The sequence below is a fragment of the Aythya ferina genome (genome assembly GCF_964211825.1).
Source record: "Aythya ferina genome assembly, chromosome: 6".
Lineage (NCBI taxonomy): Eukaryota > Metazoa > Chordata > Aves > Anseriformes > Anatidae > Aythya > Aythya ferina.
In genome coordinates this window covers 3,116,908-3,136,696 of record NC_140303.1, presented here as the reverse complement: position 1 = coordinate 3,136,696, position 19,789 = coordinate 3,116,908, and the positions used below count along the sequence as shown (strand labels likewise).

Here is a 19,789-nt window from a genome sequence, read left to right as displayed (position 1 = left end):
GTCTTCTATTAGAAATAAGAAGAGGAAAAACAGTACAATTAAAGGACGCTTTTGGCTCTACAGTCAGGCACACCCAGTGCTTGTGGTTACAAGGAATTCTGCTCAGAACTTCCTTCATTTCACCCCAAAACTTGTGGAGGCATCAAGAATCTAGCCCAATTTAGATCGTTAAAGAGAACTGCAGAGAAGTGCTGGCCTCTATTTTTGTTGTTCTCATGAGACAACATAAACATTTTCTAAGCATTTTATTTGATAAAACAAATAATATCATATTAATGTCCTATTTTTAACCTCTCTCTCTGTCTCCTAATCAAATACATTCCCACATATCTAGGCAAACAACAACAAAAATCTGCAGGAAGCCAACCATTCCCATTGTGCTTTTATGCTGTTAAAGAAACAGTGTGCTTACTACACCAAGGCATTATCCTTGGCACACTCAAACCCCCTCGAGGGACAGTTAGCTGGTGCAGCAATCACAGACATATTCTCTGTCACTTATTCCTGAGCCCTTTTTAGCAGCTTGACCCTGCTCAGCTTACCCTAGAGCAGGGGAGGCTGCTCCAGCAGCCAGAGTTACCATGCTGCATCAAGCTCAGGTTTTCCAGTCTCAAAAAGGTAGGCACAAATATCTTAACTTCCCTAGCTGCTTCCTTGATTCGATTCAGAATCAACCAAGGGCCAAATTTCTGATCAAAGGACAAGAAAGCATCTAGGAAATGTTTGGGCTAAGTTATACTGGGGCTACAGGCCAGTACTCAGGCTTCTAGCAGCATCTCTACCAAAAGACACTGCAGAGAGAAGCAGCTGGGTATCTGTGGTGGCTTACCCACAAGCAGCTCATCTCCTTGAGCTGGACTGCGAGACACTTCCAGCCTGGTTAAAACTGTAACTGAAATGACCTTGTGCTTCCCTATATTCACATTGAAATTATTATTATTATTATTATTATTATTATTATTATTATTATTAATAATAATAATAATAATAATAATAATAATAATAATAATAATAATAATAATAATAATAATAATACAGTTAGTTTTCTGTCCTGACATTTTCTAGGGTCTCCAGTGAAAGCATGAGTAGGCAAACGAGTTTTTAGTAAGAGTGATTCAGGAATAAATCTCAAAAATAAATGTAAAAGGCCATTTCCTCACCCACATAATCAGTGCAGAAAATGTCAACATATGTGACAAAAGGAAAAAAAGCAGCAATGATTGATGCAAGTCTTGGAAGACCAGGAAAGAAATGATGTGCTATCCAGAGAAAGCTCCCCTTCTACATGGGATCACAGGGAGTCCTCTGGTCAAACTTTCTTGGCCTCTCTTCCTTCTGATCAGTTTGGGACTCTGCAGTGCGAAATGAGCCAGATAATATTCAGCTCTTGTTCCTTAGTCGCCAAACTCTCTTTCCATGAATCCAATAAGTGTCTATTAAAATAAATAAACCCCATAATGATTCAAGATAACCTAATCAAGAAAGCTGAAATGGATAAAAGACTAACTGTAATGGAGAGTTCTGTCATGGCTTCAATGAATTCTTGATGAGGGCCAGGGGAGGGGGACTAAACCTGAGAAGCTTTACTGAGAGCATTTTGGTACAGTTCAAGGTTAATCGCTTGATAGCCTGAGTTTTCTGAAACAGTCAGTACTTTTCCTCCTCCAACAATTTAAAGCAAAATGCAAAAGCACTGGAAAAAGCCCCAATTCCATTACAGCTAGTTTCTCACTAGCCCTATAAAACAAAAAATAATACAAAAAATGAATGAAGTACATGAACCCTGGCACATCTTAGATGGAAACACCAAGTCTGCTTACATCTCTTAGCCTCATAAGGAAGGATGCTGTGCACTGAGAATATTTCCTGCATGCCAAATTCAAACAAGCTCCTCTCCGTGCTGGAGAGGCAGTGCAGGCTCGTGGTTCAGGCAAGCAGCCTGCCACCAACACCCAAGTCTGCCAAAGACTTCCTGAGCAAAACCCCAGCTCCACAGCTGCCCCTGCTTCGCTCATTTGCTGAGAGAGGTGCTGCTGCAGATGCAGGTCAGCTAATGTCAAAGGTACTTAAGAGAAATTTTAAGCTTAGTTAAGGAGATAAATGTCTTTCTATATTTCCTGCATATGTAAAAAGAACATCAAAATGTCAGTACAACAGATAACCTCCAGCTATAGAGATTCACAAGCATCATAAAGGCACTGAGATGCTACAGCAGGAAGAAAGGCCATATATACATACATTATATGCACTATGCACCTTCACAACCAGCTGTGTTTTCTAGCTGTTGTTCATTGTCACTGGAATCTAATTAGTTTAAGGGCACAGAAAATACCTATTCTAAGCTAAAAGGGGGAGAGAAGGCATCCCATCATAAGAAATAAGGGAACATAAATTGTGAAGGAAAGACAGTGAAGGACAAAACCTGCCTGAGGGTGACTGCTCATCCCTCTCACAGTACCCCTGGTTTCTTCTTGGAGCAGGGGCAATGTGACAATGGCCACAGTGCTGACAACCATGTAGAGTGGGCTCCCACTGCGGGGCTAACACCTGTCCTTGGCCAGAGACAATCTTTGTGGTGTGGCAGGGATCTCAAAATGAAAAGTCAGGGGAATTGACACAATGATTTCTATCCACAGCCCTGCATTTCTCTGACCATGAAGGGGCTCAACTGAAGGGCTTTCCTGCCCTAACCCTCACCCCCAGTCAAGTTTCTTCATTTGTTCATTTTTAAATGACACAAAGACATGACCCAGAGACTGAGCTTTGCCAGCTTAACGTTCTTTCAAATGTTGTTCAGAGAGAGTTCTCTCTTGCTTTACCGTGTTGTAACTGGAAAAAAATCCAGTCCCTTGAGGAAGAATTTGAGTTTCAAGGGTTTGCTTTTTGTTTTCACTGGACTGGTGATGCTGGAGGTCAAACTGTTCCATCTACCCTAGCCTGGGGCAGATGCCCAGCAGCCTGTGCCTCTCTTCTTCAGGCTGCTCCAGCCTGATTAAGGAAAATCACTTGCCTGAGTGAACTGTAGGAAGTTTGGTCTCCTATGTTCATACAATTTTTGCCTTCCCTCAGACTGTCAGCAAGGGGTCCAGTTACCTATGCCCACTATATGTTTTGATAGTGACTGTTTATTATGAACAGAACTATATTCCTGAACTTGTTTTACATAGCCTAGGAAAAAAACATCTGCTGAGCACAACACAGCCACTTGCTAGGACTCCCACTAGCAGAGGTCAGAGGGATGACACTGCTGCACATTGTTACAGAAGCGCTGGCACAAGGTCTTGGGGGAAAAAGGTTTCCCCAAAGTTGACCTGTAGAGAAGCTGCAGAACTGGACATGGAAACCAGCTTTCCTGACAGTTCAAACCTGCAGCATTGCTAGGTCAAAGTCTCTACCTGTCCCACTGCTCCGTTCTGGAGACATGCAGGCCATCCAAACCTCTGTGAAAAGGCATGCTGGAAACTCCCAATGAATTAAATATAACCAGGAGATTCTGAAGTGCAGATTGGAGGCTAAATCCTGGTATTCCCACCACATTCAGAACCACTCCCATTGTGATAAAACAAGTCTCAGGTTTATTCATTTAAAGGACAAAGGGCACTAGCAGGCAGCATCCCGAGAGAAATACGCTATCCAGGGGGTACATCACTTACAGCTGGCAACTAAAATAGGATAACACTTTTGGAGGCTGAGTTTGGAGGGCACTAAACACCTCAGCTCCTACTGCCTTCAGAAGGACAAAGGAATGCACAGCGCTTCACAAACAAGACAAAAAATATCTATATATGTTGCAAGGACTAAAATGTGTATTAATGGAAATGTGACAAGTCAATGTCTAAAATGAATGGCTTGAGATCTTTATGAATCCATACCACCACAGTACTTCTGTGAGGTCCTGTTCCTTACATTTATGTTGCCTTGTGAGCTCCACAATTTGTATTCTCAGATTCTACCAGCTGCCCTTCCCTTTACTTGCTGAACTGATAATCTGCCATGATTTAAGACTAAAGATGGCTACTTTTTAAATTAGAGGTCAATTAACTCCACTAGTAGATGATGCTGCTTGTAATAACTGTTCTCAGTGGGTACCACTCTTCCTGTACAAAGACAGAAGATGAAATGAGGCCTCCATTGGCTCTGGTTGCTCTCTCGGGTACATGACATACAGCCCTGCATATAAAATGTCAAAACAGCCCTGTCGGAGATTCACTGGCTGCTAAAACTGTGAAGATCGCACAGCACCGTGGATTGCTGTTGACAGAAGAGCAGTGCCCAACATAACACATGCCTTGTTAGCAAACTGGAAGCCTCTCAGTAGTCTGGGGTGAGGGAATAATAGAAGAAGCCAAAGCAATGCAAGCCAGGCCTGCGGAGAACAGCAAGTGAACGAACCTTGGCGGAAAGTCCAAGCAAACCCTCAGAGTAGCTCTTTTTTCCCCCTCTTTCAAACTCTCTTTCGTCTGTAAATATGGGTAGTTTTCAATGAGCACTTCCCACCGCATAACTCAGCTGCTGAAATCAGCAGCATTGTTACCAGAATAGCCTGTAACTGGCACAACAGGCCTGTACGAAGCAATGGGAAAGCCCCACCACTAAATTTTAGGCAAGCTAGACGTAAGGTGACACTGACCACCCCACTGTGCCACCACACACCCCTCTGCGATCAGCTGTGTCTTTACTTTTTGCATTCCCCCTGGCCACAGGGCACTCCAGCCAGCTGTGGGACACCACAGGCACACCCAACCAGGCTGGGGGTGGGCGCGCAGGTGGGCTTTCTGCAGGGGGGGACAGTGTATTGCTATGGTTGGTGACTACAGCTTCTTTGTCCCTGCCTTCCAGTGCCCTCACAAACCACTTTCATGCTCCAACAGAGAGCTATGACATCTCAGCATGGCAAATGCTGGGTCATCCCAGGGAGCCAGTATTGCTTTGGCAGGGCTGTGAAACAAAGGAAACATTAGCCTGAGAAACGCTTCTTTATTCGCCTCTGCTGAAGAAACAGAACCTTTATGGGCAGTGACTTTGCTTTAAACAATAACATTTGTGGATCCTGTTCTTAACCTTCTGCATCTGGCTTTCAAAATCTGCCCTGCTCTTTTTCCATGTGAAAGACTATGGAGCTTATTTTTGTTTTGGTGCTGATGTGCAACGCTGCCAGAGAAGCTCACTCAAGCTGGCACAGACTGAAGCTGGTGAGCCACCCAAATTATTGTTGGGTGGTTCAGTCCCTCTCTATTTCAAGAAGCCTCTGGGTATAATGACAGGAAGCTTGCAGGCAATTTTAAGCCAAACCTCAGAGAAGCTGGCATTCAGTCTGTGTTACACACTCCTTATTAAAAGCTGTCCAGTCCGGATTCTGGGTGGAACTTTGATATCTGCATGGAGTAAAGAATAAGGGGCACGTTTGCAAAATCAATTGTGCAGTTTTTATATTTACTGCACGTTTACCACATATGTCATTTATTACACAGTGGAAAACCGTTAAATGCACAGTAGTTGTGCCAAGTGGCATTATGCTTTTAACAGCTTTATTCGTTTAACAGCTCCAGTTCTCATTATATTTTGCCATGTGGTACATGAGATTTTTATGCATTTAACAGTTTAAGAGGGTTCCATGGTATTTTCCTTTTATGTATTTAATACTGTGCCTGGGATTTTGTTGGGGGGCAAAGGGATTGTGAACTGTAACCCCTGTGCCCTGACAAGAGAAAGCAAGAGGAGAAAACAACAACAAAAAAAAAGATTAAATGAGAAAGGAAAAATGGATTAGACCTCCATGTGCCAGGGTGCAAATACCTGTAACAAGGACAAGGCTCTTCCCTGTGCTTTGGTAGCCTTTGATGCTTTGCTTATATGCCTTTCAACTTCTTATTTTACATCAACTTTAATCACTACAATATTGTTTTCCTGCACAGAGGGAAATTGGATATTTCTGGATATTTCTATCCTCTCACAGACACATTTGTGCACTTTTGTGTCCATATTGATGCCCTCTCCTAGCACAACAGAGTAATTTTATCCAGGATCAGAAACAGCTCTTTTCACACAGAGTAAACAATTCCTTCCAGTGGTCTCCAATCCATTTGCTGCCCTTCCTACAAGAGAAGTCTGTCCTCCTTTCTACATAATCTATTATTGTATATTATATTTTTTTAAACAGTTGGATGAAATTTTTAAATTACTGGATTCTCTTCAACAATTTCACCCTGGAGTAGGTTCACCCACATGTATTTTTTACACCCAAGGTGAAACTTAATCTAGGAGAATACACTGCAGTGCCCTCTCATCCCTTTTTGTAAAAAGGATTGGATCTGATGTGAATTATTCACATGGCAATACCATATGCAGCACATACAAGAGGGGAAAAAAAAAGAAAAAAGGAAACACCTGCCTAATATGCAGTTTCCCATTGCCTTCCTTCAGTTAATTACTTAAGAAAACAGTTTCTTTACCTGTCAAATGACAATGATACCGTTATTTTGGAAGGTCCTTGTCCCACCAATAGAAGTGTAAGTTACATATCACAAGAGGGAAAAGACATACGCATTTCTACAAAAGGAGGGAAAAAGCCTGGCTGTGAGCTGGTCCTTTTCCCAGCCTATTTTAAAAGGGAAAAGGAAACCACTTACGTAGGCAAACACCAGAAAAACGACATGTTCCCCAGTATTTTTACTGGTGGGAGGAGGATATGGGTCTAGTTCCAACCCTAAAGTTTGCTTTAAAAACAAAATCCCCAAAAGCCCCGCAACAACAAAATTCCCTCTACCACTCACCTGACTTTTATTGGCAGCCACTTTGGCAAACAGAGCTTGAGATACCTTGGCCCTTTTCATCTCCTGTTGGATCTCGTCATAAATGGCAGCTGTGATGTTGACGTTGGCGCCGTCCGCCTTAATGGGGAGGTCTGTTGTTGGTGTCGAGGTTTTGGCCTACCAAGAGACCATGAAAATAATAATTTAAAAAGTGCTGCTTTCAGCCCAGCCATCTGTGCAGAAATTATCAAAGGATTTCAGTCAGCTGATGCCAAACTGCATTAGCTACAGAGGGACACTTCCTGTCCATTATTCTAATCAGGTTAATTGTGATTGGAAATAATTGCAGTGCATTCCTATAGGACATGCAAGGCCCTGTCAACTCTCCCCCTCTCCCTCTCCCAGCATGTTTATTGAACAGCTCAACAACACGATAGGTAGCTGGGGCGCTTGGCTGCAGGCAGTTGCTGAAGTTTTTGCTCTGCCAGCTAGCTGCTACAGCACAGACACCAGCCTCTACCTTCTTCCCCCCTCTCTAAAAGTGGCCTACACCTTGGAGGAAGAGCCAATTCTCCCAGAAAAAATGAGTAAATGGGTAGAGGTCTCTAAATAATAAATTATTACTCAATTTAATGCACTCCCTCAAGTCTCCCTCATCCTTTATTAAAACTATATGTATGTCATTTGAGTATGTATGGTTTCCCAGCCTTATCATCATTATGCTGGCCAGAAAGTCACCTAATTTCACCTAGGAAATCAGTGGAAATGAAAAAAAAAAAAATCATTTCATAAAGCTGGGCTTTGGCATGCCTTTGATGTGCTGCCCTCATTCTCCTAAACTCATATTGAGATTTTGTGTATTCCACTGCACTCCTTTTAATTGAATGATTTCCCATCAGCTTCTGTGACAAATGAAGGACAATAAAGGATGCTGCCAGTACTTTCCCCAGGCTGGACTACCCCTACAAGGCTGCTATCAGTACAATTCTGCAGGCTCCTACAAGATTTTTATTTTAAAGCCCCTTCACCATGGCCATCCTCAGATGATGGAGGCTGGCAAGGGAGTGATGGCAGCACGATGCTTGCTGAACACTCGCACCAGCAGCCCCTTGGAGTGACAGATCTCATTTGCTTTCCTGAGGTCAAAGAGAAGGGATGCTGGGGCTGATCCCTGAACTCTTACATCTTTTAGGGGAAATATATAGGTTACTGACATAAAATCCCTGTTTTCTCCTGAGACATAAAGGTCTTACGAAACAAACCAAGCTAAGTTGCAAAGCTCATACATCCAGACATATCCAAATCTCCCATAAACTTCGATGATGTTCAGCTAATTGGCCCAATTATAGATCTTTTCAGCTGGCTTCTGTTTTTGCACCAGATTTGAAGGCTGCTAGAGTACATCTAATATTAATTTTTAACTAGGCAGACATGCCCAAATGCCTATTTGTTAATGAGAAGGTTAACTAGGCAAAACCAAGCCTTCTGAACTTCTTTTATTTTGCTCTCCTCCAAATCTTCCTATCCCTAACATCTTTTCTGCACCAAGGCCCATGTTAATAATGGAGACAAAATCCAATCAAGACAACAATATAGACCAATCACTCTTCCTACTGCTTCCAGATCAAGCTTCCACCAACCTACATCTCCTCTCTTGCCGAAGCCAGTCTGAAGGGGGTCAGGAGCAGCCAGCATCGGATGCAGCAGCTCACTGAGCACAACCACATAGCGCTATGTTGCGCAGTGCCCAACTGAACATGTGCCCCTGGCTCTGCAAGTGCCCCCTTCTGCCTTAAGCCTGCCCTGGCTCATTCCCTGCTTGTTTTGAGACAGCAGTGCTGGCAGCACAGGACCCATGTAGAAAGGGACCAAGACTGGTTCTGCCTCTGCTAGGGACAGCTGGGGCAGGCCGGAGCCTCCTGCACCCCTGGCACCACAGGAGGCCAGGGCCCGACTTGGCCACAGGCCCTGAGCAGGTACAGCCTGATGGATGGACCAACTGGGATCATCACAGATAGATAAGAGAGATGGCAATTGTGGGAAACATAGGAAAACAACAAATAGATCATGGGAAGGAAGAATACTGTCCAAATCTGTCAGGATTCATTTACTGGAGCTTAATTTTACAGAAGGCATTGCAGGGCTTTGAACAGTATAAAAAAAGCCTTCCCAGTTGATGGAGCCTTTGGCTAGCTCAGCAGCTGAGGTCACCACAGCCCCAAAGGTCGTTACGGAGGTCTGAGATTCTGAGAAGAACAAAATTAGCATGTAAAAGAAAGTTTCAAAATACAGCTTCATCCTGCATGGGTCCCCTATGCTGCTAGCTCTGCAGCCAGAAGTCAGAAACCAGCCTGCCCTACACGCCCTGAAAGCTGGGCCATTTCTTATTTAATCACCAAAACAGGTAGGAAAGTATCACAGCTACCACAATAGAGTGCTTGATGCTAGAGGCCTAGACTCAAAACTGGTCTTGATATTAACTAGACGTTTACCATTATTGAAATGTCTCATTGGAAATGGTGAAAGAAAAGAAAAGGAAAAAAAAAAAAGGTTTTGTAATCACAATGCCAGAGTGCTGAAATCTCAGCAGTAACTGTTCATCTTCCGCAGTGAGGAGAGAGCTGGCTACATGTATGCATTAACCTTTAAAAGCTCAGAACCCCTTCCCCAAAGTACTTGCATCACTTGCTGCATCAATCTGCTGCTCTCACCTCCACGCTTGTCCTGGACAGCATCTGCCTGTGCCTGGGGAGAACCCGTGAGGGGGCTTCAGGGCTGACTCTGAGTAGCAGAGAGTTGAGCTGAGTTATGCCACGTGCTCATGCACCTACCTCTACAGCTGCCCTAGCACTTACTGATATGCTACCCAGCACACTGAAAAATCATTCCCAGAAGTATTGCCTCAAGAGATTGGTATCTATGGAAACCATACTTCCAAATGCCATTAAATCAACTTCTCCAGCACTGTAACATAACTCTTGAAAGGCCAGTACAGTTCCTCTTTACCAATAATCACCACTACCTCCAAAGCACTGTTCTCTGGGGTATATAACATACTCTCCTTGGATGGTGATTCTTCAGGGAATTGCTGCGCTGTGCATGAACAGGGTATTTGTCTCATCAGGACTAATACCGGGCATATGGGGAAGCACAGTATCCATGCTGCTTGCCCAGGAGCTGGGAAGCAGCCTCATTTGCAGAGGTGTCCAAGTTGTCAAAACAGCACCTGTGCTGACTAGTGCTGGCCCTCAGAGGACTGGGGAAATTTTATCCAGTGGGCACAAGAGAAGTACTGGGTACACAAAGGTTTCTGTGTCGCTTTTCGTGATTAAAAATCTCACAATATTCCACCAGATTCTCCAATAAAATAAGGCAAGGACGGGCTGCTTTATACTTTTACAGTATGGTTTTCTAACAATGCTTAGCTCTTAAAAATGAAAGTAAATTTTCCTTTATTTTAAAGCTGTGGTGAACACGGGAAAAAAATGTTATTTTGACAAAGAAAAGAGCTGGAGTGACTGATTTGACAGAGATTGGATTTTTATTTTCACCAGACTGCACCTAAGCTGTCCATTTCTTTCTGTTTTGTTGTTTGTTTTGTTGTTTTTTGTTGTAGCAGGAATAAACTAATCTTTTCTTGTAAATATAAATGCATAAAGAGGATACACTACTTAGATGCTAAAATAGTTCTCCTTTTTTTTTTTTTTTTTTTCCACAGTGTTGTGGTTTAACCCGGCCGGCAGCTAAATACCACACAGCCATTCGCTCACCCTCCCTTCTCCCTCTCTGGGATGGGGGAGAAAAACGGGAAAATGAAGCCTGTGAGTTGAGATAAAGACAGTTTATTAAGACAGGAAAATAACAATAATAATAACAATAATTATGATAATAGTACTACTACTAATAATAATGTGTACAAAACAAGCAATGCAAAATGCAACTGATCACCATCAGTGATGGATCACCATGCAAGTGATCACCATCAGTAGGCTGGACCGATCCCCAAGCAGCCGCCCCCTCCCCCCCCCCCAGCCAGCCACCCCTATCTATTGTTCAGTAGGACCCCAGATGGGATGGAATACCCCTTTGGCCAGCTTGGGTCAGCTGTCCTAGGTCTGTCCCCTCCCAGCTCCTGCTGCACCCCCAGCCTGCCTATTGGCAGGACAGAGCAAGAAGCTGAAACGTCCTTGGCTTGGTGTAAGCACTGCTCTGCAACAACCAAAACATCAGCATGTTATCAGCACTCTTCTCATCCTAATCCAAAACATAGCATCCTACCAGCTACTAGGAGGAAAATTAACTCTGTCCTAACTGAAACCAGTACACACAGAAAGGTAACCAAAAAACAAAACAAAACAAAACAAAACAAAAAACAGTTATACAACAATGAATTTTGCATACAAAAATTCGTCATCAAATTCAGATTGGCAGAATATGCTTGCTGTCAGTGAAAACAGTTCTTTATATCATGTATAGTGGTGAAGTGCACCCAAACCAGGGTTAAACAGAACGTGCTCAACAGTTTCTACAAAATCAGCACACCTTCCATAAGAATGATTAGTTTGCATTCAACCCCCCACTCCAACATGCTTACTTCTTTTTAGCAGCTGTGGCTTCAGAATTCAGTATGCAAAATGCTCAGTAATACTATTACAAGAATGGTCAAAACACGCACAGCCTGAGCGAGCACTCAGAGGCTTTGCAGACTACCTGACTGTGGAAGCACCAAAGCAGGAGGGTTTTTCAGGCCTGTTTATGAAAGATCAAGTGCTAGAGCTGAGCTGTCATGTTTGCACAGCTAGAAATTTCAAACTCAAGTCAGACAAATATCATGACAAGAGCTGATCATTGTCCCTGTGCAAGCACCCTCTCTTTTTCAGAGTATACCTCTGGGACTGCAAGCAGCCAGGTAGAAGGGTAGATACCCCATAACAGTGTATTATGTGGAGATTTTTTCTTAGTGCAAAGGCACAACCTATTCAGGGAAGTGGGTGGCGACAGCACATTAATAAACACACATAGTTAAATCAGTGAGGTGACTTAACTGGTTTGAAACTGTAAAGCATCATCTCTTGTCCCAGCGCCCTGCTCATCTCTACTTTCAGTACTTCAAATAATTATTAGTGTAAACCTGTAACTCTAGGACCATCATTTCCTATGCAGAATACAGAATGCACTGATTTCTAGCAAAGGCTATCTAACCCACTATCAACTCCTGTTCACTACACACATTTTATTGCAACATATATGAAACTCTTCATAAGCCCCAAAATTTCCTGTGTTCTGCAGAACCTAACAGACAAACCTAAGACTAAAAATTATGTAAGTAGTCTTTCCATAATGCAGTCTGCAGCAGGCATTTAGTGAACATATACGAACAGCCTATATGTAAAGCCCATATGCACCCTTGCAAGTATTAATGTCACATACATTCTTCTTTGTGTTTATGGCATTGATCAAAGCTAGAATCATTACTACGCCTTGCTGAAATCCAACAAACATCTCTTAAGAGCCGCTACAAAACCTTACCAAAGGATTTCCACAACTCACCTGGCTGAAGGGAACAACAGACAGAGGAAGGGCAGAGAGGAATACCTTCCCTGAACTAATCAAAAGGACCACACAACAAACAGGTAACGAGGAATCACATCTTACCTGGGGGGTTCTGGAGGAGCTTGGGCTGCTGGCTGCTGAAGACACCATGCTCACGTTGGGGTTCATACTCCTTTCTCTCTCATCCTGATAGATACGATCACGCTCTGAGTCAGGCAAGTTGAGGAAATTCTGCATCGCTCTCAAGTTTACCAGCAGGGACTGGGAAGCAGTCCTAGGGTCTTCTTCCTTACGCAGGATCTCAGACAACAAGCCCTGGTTAAAAAAAAAAAAAAAAAAAAGTCCAGTCGTGTTGTTGTTGGTTTTTTTAAATTTGTTTAGCGTAACCAGCTGGGTAGCAATATTGGGAACCTACATCAGAATCTCATGGTCTCTCCCAGAGGGGATATTTTGTGTTTGTCTTCTAGGGGCTGGCGTTTATTCTGGGACAGTCCTATTCTGGCACTGTAATAAGCATGTGAGCATGGAGATGCTAGATATGAAGGCAGGTACGCCAAGTAGAAGAAATTACAGTTACCACCAGGTGCTTGCTTTAAATATTTTAGGAGCTGTTATATGTCTCTGTCTCTCTCTCCCTCTCTCTCTGCTTTTACTTGATGCTGGGAACACTTGGCAGTTTTGTTCATCTTTGACAAATCTGCCAAGCTTGGTAAATTTAGTTCCGACATTTAAGCTGTGCAGGAGGTTTATAAAGAAAAATGTTTGGCTGGGGTTAGATGTTACAGTCCGTTCATTTTGGTTTGGACAGTTGTTTCTGAGAGGAGAAAAATGGAACAAATAATAAAGCCTCAGATTCTAGCTTTAGTGATTTAACCCATTCTTTCACGTCTCATTTTAAAATACCCCAGGTTTCAAGTTGCAACAATTAATGAACACCATATTCTCATAGTTTTAACAAAAAGCATTACGCCAGGAGGTAACAAGTACAGTACTTCCAAAAAATAAAAAATTAAAAAAAAAAAAAAAAAGAGTTGGAAAGATTAGACTACTATTAGAAGAGGCTTAAATCTAATGACAGGATTAAAATTATGCATAACTGTAAGCATTCAGTAGTTCCACAGCTTATCTAGAAGTTAAGGCACAATATACAAGCCTAGATCAGGGCTGATGGAAACCACCAGAGTGGAGTGCATTCAACCAGCTTCTCTGAGGCACCCCGCTACATTCCCCACTTTACAAAGGGCTATTTCACTCCAAGAAGCGGTAACAGTCACTTCCTGAACTCTGTGTGTTTACATGTGCTGGTGTACAACGAAGCAGAGAGGGATAATTTCTCCTGCCTGCCACAAGCCTGAGTGCTTCAGAACAGCAGGCACAGTGTCCAACTCCATGCGGCCGCCCAGTAATGACCAAATGCCAGCGTTTTTACTATTTATTGATCTTATTGACTACAATTCCTGACAAAACAGACGAGCAAATGTGTGTCTGTATCTGCTTTATCTGTTATCTGCTTTTAAACATCTACATTGGAACACTTATGTGCAAGCTCTATTTCAGCAAAGTTTATGCCAGAAGTGCTCAAAACAAGCTCCACAGACAACCAGCAGGTAGGTTGCACACAGCTTCATTTTTTCAGTTCCTAATCTACAAAATAAAGAGATGGATTCCTGCTTCTATTTTCCTGTTGTTATCAGAACAGTTACTAGATGAACTGAAGTGGGAACTGAGCCACAGTGGGACCCTCTGACCAGAAATTGGAGGAGAAGGCTGGCGAGAAGCCAGCTAGTGAAACAGGCCCATGCCAGGAAAAAGCTTAAAGAAGGTGTGGTGCTGGGCAGGCCCTGGCCTTGCTTCTGTGACTGTCTGCAGCCGTGGCATAGCCGCATGCTCATACCCAGCTTCTTCCTCAGAGTTTACCACCCTACAGAGAAGCTGGGGACACTGTAAAAAAATTCCAAATTTACCAGGCTCCCACACTGAGGGAAATTAACAAAAACAGGATATCTCAGAAGCCTGAACCCGTGACTTCAAGCATTCCAAGATCAATACAGAATGTCCCTATTAGAATTTCACAGAATCACAGAATCATCTAGGTTGGAAGAGATCACAAGATCACAGAGTCCAACCTCTGACCTAACACTAACAGTCCCCACTAAACCATATCCCTAAGCTCTACATCTAAACGTCTTTTAAAGACTTCCAGGGATGGTGACTCCACCACTTCCCTGGGCAGCCTGTTCCAATGCCTCACAACCCTTTCTGTAAAGAAGTTCTTCCTAACACCTAACCTAAAACTCCCCTGGCGCAACTTTAGCCCATTCCCCCTTGTCCTGTCACCAGGCACGTGGGAGAACAGACCAACCCCCACCTCACTACAGCCTCCTTTAAGGTACCTGTAGAGAGCTATAAGGTCAGCCCTGAGCCTCCTTTTCTCCAGGCTGAACAAGCCCAGCTCCCTCAGCCGCATCTCGTAGGACTTGTTCTCCAGGCCCCTCACCAGCTTCGTTGCCCTTCTCTGGACTCGTTCGAGCACCTTGATGTCCTTCTTGTAGCGAGGGGCCCAAAACTGAACACAGTACTCGAGGTGCGGCCTCACCAGAGCTGAGTACAGGGGGACAATCACCTCCCTAGCCCTGCTGGCCACACTGTTTCTTATGCAAGCCAGGATGCCATTGGCCTTCTTGGCCACCTGAGCACACTGCTGGCTCATATTCAGCCGACTATCCACCATCACTCCCAGGTCCTTCTCTGCCTGGCAGCTCTCCAACCACTCATCTCCCAGCCTGTAGCTCTGCTTGGGGTTATTGCGCCCCAGGTGCAGGACCCGGCACTTGGCTTTGTTGAACTTCATGCAGTTGACCTCAGCCCATCGGTGCAGCTTATCCAGATCCTCCTGCAGAGCTTTCCTACCCTTGAGCAGATCGACACACGCACCTAACTTGGTGTCATCTGCGAACTTACTGAGGGTGCACTCAATGCCCTCGTCCAGATCATCGATAAAGATATTAAAGAGGACCGGCCCCAGCACCGAGCCCTGGGGAACGCCACTAGTGACTGGCCTCCAACTGGACTTGACTCCATTCACCACGACTCTTTGGGCCCGGCTATCCAGCCAGTTTCTAACCCAACGAAGCATGCACCAGTCCAAGCCAAGAGCAGCCAGTTTCTTGAGGAGAATGCTGTGGGAGACGGTGTCAAAAGCCTTGCTGAAGTCCTCTTAAAGTCAATGGAAAATTCTCCAAAGGCAGTAAATAAATATCACTTCCACAGGCTCTCTAAATTCTTAAATTTCTGTGTCTTTTAAAGGATACTTAACTTATTTATTTATTTATTTATTTATTTATTTTTAACAAAAGATATGCATCCAAAAATGAATGGATTTAGTTTGAAAGACGGGTACCTGAAAACTACTGGAGTTGACTCTAAGGCAGCTTTTTCTGCCCCCACCTTAGGCTGCTTAAACCTATAGTTCAATTTCAAAAATGGAGAGCAAAAACATATGTGAAACCATGCCAGCAATTACTTTTCAGTGTAGTCATTCCCTCCCTATGTAAATCAGGGACGTACAGGTACAAGTGGGTTGGTAATGGCACTAAGAGGTATGTATGTGGCTGCCTGAAATACCAACTCTGGGGCTTGGAAGCTCTGCCTCATCACCCGAAGCGGTATATCATGGGAGAGATTTGGGGCTTTGGAGCCCTAGCTTGTGCCTCTTACTTCTAAAAGGATCTCACCCCTGTTTTAGGGATGTAGCAGTATTTCACACTGCTGCTCAATCAATCACCAGGCATGCTGATGTTATTACCATAAACCACCCTCGGTAAATGGGCTTGGTAATAAGCAGCAGTGATGGGACAACTGCCTCACAAATACCTGGAAAGAAGAAAAAGCCATGCAGAAGGGGAATTGGCAAAGAGTACTGACACCTCAGGTGACCAGTCCTGCACAGGAGCCAGGGAGCCTCACCTGCTAAGCAGGCAACCAGCCCAGCAGAGCAGCCAGCTCCTTCCCTCAAACTGCCAGGCTTGTGCTGCACCAGAGGCAGCTGCTCACAGAGGGGCCAAGCCCTGCACCCTGATGCCCGTTCCAGGCCCCCAAGTGGGAGGTCTGGCTGCACAGAGCTGGTCTGCAGCTCAGCTGTAGTAGGCCGAGTGCTTTGGCAGCTCTGGAGCCATGCAAACAGCAGGATAGATAATAAGAAAACTGACTCAGAGGGAAAAATTGCATGTCCTCCTGCAACTAAAGATAACGCTGGTAAACAACAGTGGTTAGATAAATGAGCGATGGGGTAGAACAATAAAATAAAGTATCCTGAGAGCAATAACGTTTACAATAATATAATTCTGAGCTACTGAAGTATACACAAACTAACCAGTGAGCAACATTATAAAATAGATATTAAATAATCTGTTCAGCCTTTTTGTCACCTGCAACAAATTAGGCTTTCAATATGCAAAACATCTTCCTTCCAGAAAAACAAATGATCATGATTTCATTTAATTGTAATTTAATGAGGCATAATTTATTTTTTAAAGTGATATACACCAGGTGTGTGGTGAGGAAACTGGCCCAGCCAGACAAGCCCTACTGTTTCTATTTTTGAGAAAACCCTAAAGCCAGCCAGAGACTGTTTTCATTTCTGCAAATTATGTTTCTGCTTGAGGGAGTGAGGGAGGGAAACCCACAGCATTCGTACATTTGTTATAAAATTCCATTGGCTCATTCCGACTTACTTACATCTCACATATTTAAATAAATAAATAAGTAAATAAATAAATAAATAAAATAGTAATTTGCAGAGCAACCAACTCTGTAAACCTGAAAGAAGATCCTCAGGGACTAGAAAGTCTCAAACTGATTTTAAATGACCAAACAGATCTCTTCTACTGAACACTGCTTTCAGGAAACACTTTTGGATAGGTAGCTTAATAATAATCTTTCCTTTTCCGTTCTTGGATATGATTTTTAAGCCAGTTACTGAAGAGGCAATGTACAAGTTTAATGCATGCACCCCCAGACAAGGACCCTGCTCAGGCACAGCTTGGTTTATACTTGGAACTTGCACCATTTTTAAAATTGCACACAGGATCCGTAATTAACTTTAAAAAAATAATAACCAGAGGTGGAGAAAGCAGCCAAATTCCAATCAAAATAAAAAAGTATTTGGAGCTATTTAAGGTAGGAGCAATTTTGACAGTGTTTTTTTCCAACTAGCTGAAATCTAGTCTTTCAAAAACAAGCCAGCAAAGTCACTGTCTTGAGGGTTTGCTTTGCACTCATTCTATGAAACCCCATTTGTGAACATATTTATTTTATTTTTACTACCTACAGAATTTCCAGGACAAACAACCCAAACTTCTTGGGCATGGAATCTTTTCTAAGCAGCTTCTAAAAGATAATGCACTACAATGTAGAGCAAACGTTATTCAGACTGACTTCCAGATCCAAAGGACTGACTAAACAGCCTTTGAGGCCAACACAAAGGCTTGACCAAAGGCAAGTGAAGTTTTTCTGCCATCTTCCCAAAGGGCTTTGGTTCAGGCTTGTAAAGGCGTAAATGAGATCTCAGTGGGACAGCAGACTGCACTACCAGTGAGCGAATGAAGGACAGTTTTGCAACAAGGCTTTTCAAAAGTAGTCTGGATTGGGGTGAGGAGGTTATGCTGGAGTGTCGCCCAGACCCTGATGTCCTGGGGACAGAAGAGGATAAGGGCCATCAGGCAGCAGGAGACTCACAAGCGCTGGCCAGGACCTCACGCCTGTCAGGTCTGGTGACTCAGACAGGAGCTGCACTTCCCCTCATCCAGACCTCAGTGATGTGTCCATGAGAGCAGATACAACTTTAAAAAGGTTCAAAACAGGCTTTGGGCAATTGAAACGCTGGCCAAGGCAAAAACTTGAATAAACACAACTCACATGCTAAACCTCAGTTTGTATGTTCTGTGTAAGGAGATTATATATATATATATATGAAAGACTAAAAAAGCATAAACACTTTTTTCATACTTTCGGTTTATTTGTGCCTCTCCATACTTCAGCTACTGCCAAGAGCAACAGAGAAAATGCTGAAATACTAGAAAAATATTGCTCTTGCAGTACTTAAAGCCCAAGCAGTACTTGTAACTGGCCATCTCAATAAAAAAGCTGTTCTGCTTCCCCTCAAGTTTAGATGAGACTCTGATCGGGACCAGAAAACATAGGTATTTATTCAAATTCAAAATCTGAGTCTTAAAGATCAGTGATACAAGCCTATCCCCTCTCAGTATCCCTGTTCAGCATGAAAGGCCTGTTTCTAGCATGGGAAGGCAGCACTTGGGGAACCATTGGTTAGCTGCTCATTCCTAGTGAACTACACTGAATTCTTACCTTCAGCATACAAACCCAAATTGATTTTGCCAGACTGAAATGACTGCTTATATTTAAACTTGCCTGCAGAAAGCTTGAGGAGGCAGGTCAGCCTGCAGAGCTCTGCAGCAAACGCACTAACTTCTCATCACCCTTCAAGGAAACGAAACGACTGCACTTGCTGCATTTTTCTCATGTCAGGTTAGGGTTTTACGCCATGACATCTCTGCCTCTTGGCATTAACTACATGTTCAAACTTCAAGACCTCCAATATTGTCTTATGGGCTGAATAAGATACACTGACCAATTTTTAAAAACTGATCAATTGTTAAAAAACTTCTCTTCGTCTCTAAGTATACAGCACTGAGGAATAAACTCTATATGAAGGCTTCTTACGACTCCAGCTCATTTTCACCTACTGCTTTACTTCCACTCCCTTGCATCTCTTCCTAATTTCAGCTAGGACATGAAGCAGAAGTGCTAGAAGTCTCTTAGAAATGCTTATTCTGGCAATGTGTCCACTCCAATTTTGTTCAGCAAAATTAGTTTAGATAGTCATTGGAAATTTTTGAGTGGTTAGCCAAACCAAGCACCTTCATATCCATCCTGTCACAGTTTCCATTTAAGCAGAACTCTGCACCCTGTTCCCTGACCAACTCCTTCTGTCTCAAGAGGCAATGCTCTTGTCCGTTTACGCGAGCTTCAGATCTCAAAGGACTTTGACAGGTTTTCCATCAGTATAAACAGGAGACTAGCTGTCTTCTAATGCCCTTCAGTGCAGCTGAATACATCACATCAGTCCCTCTTTAAAAAAAATTTTTTTTAAAAATCTCTTGATCTCTAGATTCACTGCTTATAGACACAGCATGAGCCTCATTCTTAAACTCATTTAACTAATGCTAAAATACGTACATCTCAGGAGAGAGCTGCTTAGGCAGACAGCATTTAGAGGCTGATTTGAATAAAACTTATACAGGGTCCAACAATGACAATTTGATTTTTATTATTAAAAATGAAGCGTTTAAATCCTCAAAGAAAATGCCTTTATTGCATTAGTTTAATAAAGCCTCTTTTTATTATAGTATCTCTTTTTATTAAGGAAGACAGGATGTGCCTGTAGAGCTGAATGTGGATGCATG

General features: G+C 43.1%; 1 protein-coding gene across 2 annotated transcripts in view; it reads right to left on the bottom strand.

Annotated features, from left to right (window-relative positions):
• The window catches only part of SATB2 (SATB homeobox 2), a 136,442-nt gene that overhangs the window by 29,821 nt on the left and 86,832 nt on the right, over positions 1 to 19,789 (bottom strand). For both annotated transcript variants that reach the window (XM_084523961.1, XM_084523960.1), the window contains exons 8-9: positions 12,408 to 12,620; positions 6,774 to 6,929 (exon numbers count right to left, since the gene is read on the bottom strand). In XM_084523961.1, the coding sequence (XP_084380087.1) occupies positions 6,774 to 6,929; positions 12,408 to 12,620 (369 nt within the window). The remainder of the gene's footprint in view (positions 1 to 6,773; positions 6,930 to 12,407; positions 12,621 to 19,789) is intronic.